Source organism: Eptatretus burgeri, chromosome 14, assembly GCF_056783735.1.
Source record: "Eptatretus burgeri isolate ZD-2024b chromosome 14, Ebu_testis_v1, whole genome shotgun sequence".
Taxonomy (NCBI): domain Eukaryota; kingdom Metazoa; phylum Chordata; class Myxini; order Myxiniformes; family Myxinidae; genus Eptatretus; species Eptatretus burgeri.
The window spans coordinates 38,017,064-38,024,563 of NC_140974.1; the positions used below are offsets into that span (position 1 = coordinate 38,017,064).

Below are 7,500 nucleotides of genomic sequence, written 5' to 3' on the forward strand. Positions count from 1 at the left end.
TGGGAAGAATTTCCAAAATCGGAGATGGTTACTGCCTGCACGTGGGCTTTCTGCATATACATGGCAAGTTTCACGAAGTTCCGATGAAAACTCTGGGTTGTGAAACAAAAAATGTCAAAAAATAGGAATGACGTCATAAAAATTGATATGACGTCATAGTGATGTATCATATGTGCAGTAATTCATCTCTGCTAATGCCTTGATCGATTCCCGCAAACAGAATTCAAAAAGCTTGCCGAGGTTCGGAGATAATTTTTTAGGCAATTTCCATTAGCGGAGATATTTTGACGTCATAATTTTTTTCTCGGAGGAATTTTCAAGATTGGAGATGGTTACTGTCTGCGGAGAGTATTTTTACATATATATGCCAACTTTCAGGAAGTTTAGATGAAAACTGTAGGCTGTGAAACAAAAACGTCCACAAGAAGAAGATGAAGAACAATAACGTGAGTAAGACTTAGAGATCCTCCATGAGGATCTAAAAAAGTTACTCGAAGAGGGAAGAAAATTTACTTGTTCTGTTGTCCTGAAACTTGCTTTTCTTATTTTCTCTGGTTGTCGAAATCCTGATTGCCGAAGGTGGAATGAAGTATCCACGTGGAATCATCTGTTGAATCCACCTGGGTTTTATTTAATTATTTGAATGGCCTGTTGGTGGGTGACCTGAGATGAGTCGGATCCTTTTACATGAAAATTGTTTGTTGGTAATTAACCTTCAGCTCATTGACAAATAATTGTTACAACACCAATAAAGAAAAACGATTATTTTATACATTACAGTACTTGTATTTATTAGTTGCAGCAATTGGTGGATAAAGGCAAGCAGAGTTGATAATCGATATCGAACCAAAGATTATTCAACTAGACAAGCACTTGGTAGAGTGCATACCTCTGCCACGTAATGCCTGATCCACGAGAAAATATCAGGCTCAAGACATTTTTGAAACATCATGCTATATATTGTTTTTGGCCCTATCTCTCAATAGTGAAGAATCACTTAAAAAATTAAATAATTCTCATGTGCAGATCCAGATTCGGATCTTCACTAAAATCGAATCAATTCGTCCGTGCCACACACCTAACCTGTCCACCAAGTTTCGTCAGAATCCGTCCACAACTTTTTGCGATTTAGTGCTATATATTGTTTTTGGCCGATCTCTTAATGGCGAAGAATCACTTAAAAAATTCTCGTAGTCTGATCCGGATACAAATCTTCAGCAAAATCGAATCAGTTCTTTATTGTCACACACCCAACATGTCCACCAAGTTTTGTCTGAATCCATCTGCAACTTTTTTGAGATTTCATGCTATGTATCGTTTTTGGCCATATCTCTCAATGGTGAAGAATCGCTTAAAATATTCTTGTCGCCAGATCCAGATCTTCACCAAAATCTAATCAGTTCGTCCTTGTCACACACCCCAGTTCTGCCCACAAAATTTCATACGAATCCATCCACAACATTTTGAGATATCCTGCATACAGACAAACAAGCAAACAGACAAGCCGGTAGGCGGACATGGGTAGTCGCCTACCCAATAGAACCTGATGCAATGGGCCCATTCGATGGGGAATGACCTGAGGATTAATCACAAGAAAATTCATGATTCTAGCTTCAAGGGTTAATGCTGCAGATTGTTTTTTCGTTAAAATACCACCACATTTAGAGGTTTTTCGGCCGTTGCTAGGCAACGGAGGGGACCATAGCAACGGTTCTTTCTCAAACATAACTAGGACATACCATGAACCTACCATACCAGTTTCATGTATATCTGACTCATAGTCTCTGAGATATAACGAACTTCGTTTTTTATTGTTTTCGACCAGGTTTCATTCAAAGTCTATCTTCTCCGACAGTTTTCATAGGATCCGGCTGGAAATTTTTGACAATATGGCTGAATGTACTGCCCACAGTCGCTCGTGGCCCGATTTTTGATTTTCGAAAATATATATTTTTTATGATTTTTCAAAAATTTCTAAGTCCCATTGCTAGGCAATGGTGGTGTCCATAGCAACGGTTCTCATTTGCACACACCTCGGTTATGGTATGAACCTACCAACCAAGTTTCATAGAAATCGCCATTGTATTAACTGAAATAGCCATTTTAAATACTGATAATAAGGGGAGAACAAATGTCAAAAAAAACATTTTTTATTTTTATTTTTTATTTTCTACTCGATCGACTACCCAACAGACAGACAGACCACCTGCTACCTGGGAGAGGCAGACAGACAAACATATCGACGGAAATACTGATAATAAGGGTAGAAAAATCTCAAAAAATAAGTTTTTCGACTACATCGACTACCCAACAGAAAGGGGAGAAAACATCACCGACTTTACCTTCGGTGGCAGAGGTAAAAATGGAAATCACAAAAATGACTGTGAAAGTAAAAGGGGGACGAGGTGGTTGCTGAGCTTTTGGAGGGAGACATTCGAGCAACTGATAAAGTTGATGAGCGACAAACCAGAGAAAAGTTTCCACAACAGTCTAATTTGAAGATACAACAGTATCGAGATTTTGTCTATTTTTTTTGTTTTGCAAGTCATGCTAAGACAGTGCAGAATGCACTGTGAGCTCATGTACATGAATCAGAATGGTCATGCTTTATTCAAATCAAATATATTTATACTTCTTCGTCTTCAACTTTAATGGCCCCATTTATTCACAAATTTTTGTGGGGGAAAGTTATGGGCACAAGTCTTTCACAAACCGACTGGCCAACCCTGATGTCTGACAATGGTCATATGAGCAGGAACTTGTAATTTGTTGAGGATGCCAGAGTTAATGAATGATGCTTTGTGATCTTTAAAGTCCATGGTCAGCTTATGCTGGCAGACGGGACACCTGGCTTGACGTCAGTCTAAGGGACGGCACACTTTGTGATAAAACGCCCCACATGCGAAGCACCAATCCGACAGTTTTGTAGTCAGGTCGGGAATCAAACCCATACTAGACAACTCAAAAGTAAGTGCACCATCCTGTCTGATCTCAAACTCAAGGATTACAACTGTTAATTACAACGAAAGTTTAGATTTTGAAGTGAATCGGAATGTGTGTGATAATTTGCAAATGTAATAAGATCGTCCTGATCAAACTTTATGCGAAGTTTTAACAAAATTCACACTTGATTTAAACTTCTTGTTGCAAGTTATTCTTTGCAATGTTCTCATTTTAATTATCCTTCATTTAATCAAGGGCTGCATGTTTTGCAGATATCACAAGGTGGCTCATTGAACTCCACACAGAGAGGTTGCCTTCTCAAGGTAAGTGATGAATTGTGCATGTCATTAATGTCTATCTGCTTGTTCAGGTGTTCAGGTATTTACACCTGACAGTGTATTTTCAGTCTTTAGCTTTCTGTCCTGATATTCAGCAACACCAGCTTGGATGATCTAGCCCACCTGCACTCTGAGGTTGAGGAAGTCACCCTGAAAATATTAATAGGTTGTGTATATTTATCTGGTGTTGTATATTTTATGTTATTCTTGTTGACCATGAGGACACAGAATTAATTTCACATTTTGTTAGAATACATAATTCATTCTGAACACAGAATGGACTAGGATGCAACATAACAAAAGGAACAACAAAAGGAGAAGGGGGAAATGCCAACAGCAGAATGGAGGGAGAAAATGGATGGAGAAAATGGATGGAGACGGACAAATAAGGCATGTGGGTAATGACGAGTAGGGGAGAACGCAAGGGGCGGACAAGATTGATGCAGCTGCAAATTTTTGGGAAGGGTGTTGGTGGTTTCATGGGTTTTTAGAATAGATCATAGTTTTGGATGGGACATAATTTGAGATGGTGGTGACCAGCTGTCTTGAAGACCTGGAGGGAAGAATGAGATTGAAGAGTGTGTGGAAGTTGGTTCCACAGGCAGGAAAAAAAAACAGAGGAACAAATGAGTGGAGATGACAAGTGGTTCTGGATTTTGGCATTTTCACAAAGAGGGATTGCTGATGGACTGCATGCATCCTGCAGCTACCTGGGAGAGGGGAACAAAAGATGGAGAGGGCACAGGGTGCAAGACCAGAAAGGAGGTGGTAGAAGACAGAGACACCACCAACCTGTCTGTGATGGCAAAGTGTGAGGCCCGTAGACTCACCTTCATCATGGGAGATTCCAAAGATCTTTAAGGCCTTCGTTTCCACGGTGTCAAGCTTCGCAAGGTGTGAGGCAGGAGCGCCAGCCCAGAGGGCAGAGCAGTACTCCATCAATCTGCAGATGAAAGTCTTGTAGGTGGATCGGAGTTCAGGTGTGCCAAGGAAGTACTCTGCAAAAATAGGACCTGAGCATAAAAAAGTGTGCTTTTGCAAACGTGTTTTATAAAAGTATTTGAGAACACAATGGGCTGTGTGCCAATTTCATCAGTTTGGACAAATGATGGGAAACCGGGATCATTGAGAACATTCCCTGGAGCACATATGTTTGGTGTATGATATTAAGTGCCGGTCTGTTGGCACTTGATGTAATTCGCCAAAAATAGCTGGGAGAGGGGATGTCCCAATGAACCCCAGTTTTGCCTTGTTTGAATTAGTTTGACACAGGGATGTGTCATTCATGCAGGTTGAATGAAAGTAGGCACATGTATTGACTTTGTGTGCATTTCACAAGGAGACTTAAACATGGAGGAAAAGGTCATTTGGCCATCATAATGTGTGGCTCCCATTATTATTTTTATTTTTCCCAAACATTTACTGAAATTACATAGAAATATAAATTACATACATGTGAAGGCAATTGTTCAGATATTACTGTATCACCCTAATCCAAAAAGAAAGGTGAGAAATTCGCAAAAATAGAAGGGAGGCAGAGGGGAGGCGGAGTAAGGCTTGCAAGGGGGCATTGTAAGTATCCAGGCTCGGATCTCTGCATACACCTTGGTGAAACCGAAGCAAAATTGTTTATTTTCCTCATGGAGAGGAGGAAATTCCATTAGGAAATGCCCCGTTGAGTGCAGTGAGAAAGGTGGCATCAACGTCACTGGTTCCCAGAGTAGTGACGGTACTCCCCACAAGCTCAGTGTCTGTGTTTGTCTCATCATTCAGTCTTGCATTGTGTTGTGTATGTTCATCTGTATGTTTCTGGGAGTGTGTAGCAGCTCCACTACAAGCCTTAGAATCCTTAGATCATGTAAAATAAATAAATAAACATGCAGTCATAGACTGGTACTTACGAAATCGTCAACTTGACCTCTGACCTTGTCTAAGAAAAAAGCTGTCTCTGGAGAAGGTAGCGACGCAAACCAGAAGTTTCTACGATGATTCTGTACCAAACCATCAAAATCGAATGTTTGACCTCACTGTGACCTTGACCTTTGACCGATTTTGACCAAAATCTAATCAGCACTAGCCATCACCCTCCTGAATCACGTGGTGTAATTTGACATTGGTAGCTTCTTCCGTTCTCGAGTTATTGTGCCTACAAACAAAAAAACAAACAAACAAACAAAAAAAAACAAGCAGAAACGAAAGTCATCAATATACTTACGAAATCTTTAGATTTTGAAATCTAATCTTTAGATTTCGTAAGTAACAATAACAAAAAAACCACCAAATTGGCAAACAATACAACATGGGAGTTGTCCAGTGGCTGAACATCAATGTTATTGATTATACCTCTCTGTACTGACTCGATTCATCCAATAACAATCAACTCCTTCTCATAACCTTCTTTTTTGGGCCTTCCAGATAGATTGGTCCAAACGGTAACAATTGTTCGTGTGAAACACACCTGTTTTATCATTTCTTACCATTCACTTGCCTTCAAAATGTTGCTTCCAAATTATTTTTTTGCTGCTTATCAAATGAAAAACAGTTATTTGATGTTATTTTCATACCTTATCTTTAATATTTGATTTCATATCTGCTCAGCAACCGACTTTTGGAGGTGTTAAAAAACAAACAAACTCGAGTTTGTGTGTTCATACAAAGCCCCTTATCATTCTGAGTCCTTCCTCTTGTGAACCCTCTGTTTTTTTTCACATTGTTGTCAATAATTATTTCTCAGGAGGTAATCTTCAGTCCTCCTTACGTGCTGATACCAAACCTTTTGGAGGCAGGGGTTGGTTCCTTTCTTTACCACCAACAACCCAAAGACCCTTTCTTTGCAGAACTCTTCACATCGTAGACTGTCTGATGGCTCCCGGAATTCCAAGGCATCCACATCTCCCAGCTACTCCTGCGTTGCCGCTCTCATCACGCTGGGGTTGATGTGCTACTAAGGATGCGTGGAGGATAAGACTGCATTACATAGCGAGTATTATATCCACCTGATTGCTCAGAAGATTGCCTCCTTCAAATCTCCTTGTGGTTAAGGGCTGGTGACGAAAACTAACGAACCAAGCACTAAAGTGAGAGCAGCTGTTGCGCTGCCTGATGGGTGGCACACAACTTCATCTGAGATGTGAAAATCCCCCAAAAAAATCTTACTTCTTATTCTTCATTCTCTTTTTATTTATGTTATTTTCCTTCTTCTGCTTCCGTAAATTTTTTTTTTTTTTTTTAAGTACCAGAGGCATATTTCACAAACATTAACCCAAATTGCACTGTTTCCAGACAAATTGATGTTGATGGACAAAACTGATGGAAAAAAAAACACTGTTGTAATGTTTCCCTACCGTTTGCATCACTAAAACGTTTTGTTTATTGTAAATAAAGCCACGTTGGACCGAGACCATGGACTCTTCACATTGTCCCAAGCACAAAGCCTAGCCCAGAATGAACCCTTTGGCTTTATGTACAGCAGCTGTTATTGTGTTATGCTTCCTCACTTTGAATTAGCCTTGCAATCTGGGCCGGATGTTGCTGTCTGTGTGAGATGTGGTGTGATTGCCAGCATCCAAGCGTGTATCTGATATTCATCCCTCATTTCTGACCATGGCTTTGATCGGCGAGCAGATAGCATCACGTCGGACGCTTGATGGGTATTTGCAAAGGGCTTTCAGATTGGGCTATAAGAAGTGTTGTTTCGAATCTATTTATTATTGTAAATATTATATTCTATTGAAAATGTAAATGGATATTATTGGCTTTTGAGGTAGCGCATTGCTATGCATTGCTCAGGTGAAGATTCAACAAAACTAATGATAAGCTTTGATCATTGATTAAACTTGGAGATCAAACATGAGTGTGTGTGTGTGTGTGTGTGTGTAAGGAGAGGGATCGAAAGAGAGGTGGACAGGGAGGAAGAGAGGGAGAGAATGGGAGAGAGTCAATATCATCAGTCGCCCCACCAGCCCCCTCATTGGAAGCCCACAGCCCCAGGGAAGCCTGCTAATCTAACCACATTCCCCCAGAAATGGAGTCGAAGAAAAGGGTTAAAAGTTCCTTTGAAGGTGAGGGGGGGGCAATAGGGCCATAGTCCAAAGACTGGGGAGGTTGGAGGTTTGCAGTGGAGGGGGTCTTCCTCGTGGGAGAGAGGGAGAGGGGTTGGGGAGGGTGAAGAAGTGGGGAAGTGGGGAGACGTTGATGTACAATCCAAAGCTCTCAGCAT

General features: G+C 40.6%; 1 protein-coding gene and 1 long non-coding RNA gene across 6 annotated transcripts in view; one reads left to right on the forward strand and one right to left on the reverse strand.

Moving 5' to 3' along the window:
* Positions 1 to 6,420, forward strand: part of LOC147012989 (GDNF family receptor alpha-2-like) — a 39,046-nt gene extending 32,626 nt beyond the window's left edge. For 2 of the 3 annotated variants that reach the window (XM_085854412.1, XM_085854410.1), the window contains 2 exons: positions 3,216 to 3,266; positions 6,104 to 6,420. In XM_085854412.1, the coding sequence (XP_085710538.1) occupies positions 3,216 to 3,266; positions 6,104 to 6,135 (83 nt within the window). In that variant the 3' untranslated portion in view covers positions 6,136 to 6,420. The remainder of the gene's footprint in view (positions 1 to 3,215; positions 3,267 to 6,103) is intronic. The other variant, XM_085854411.1, reaches the window with a different exon arrangement.
* Positions 4,578 to 7,500, reverse strand: part of LOC147012990 (uncharacterized) — a 113,820-nt gene continuing 110,897 nt past the window's right edge. For all 3 annotated transcript variants that reach the window (XR_015051145.1, XR_015051143.1, XR_015051144.1), the window contains exon 5: positions 4,578 to 5,427. This is a non-coding gene — a long non-coding RNA (uncharacterized LOC147012990). The remainder of the gene's footprint in view (positions 5,428 to 7,500) is intronic.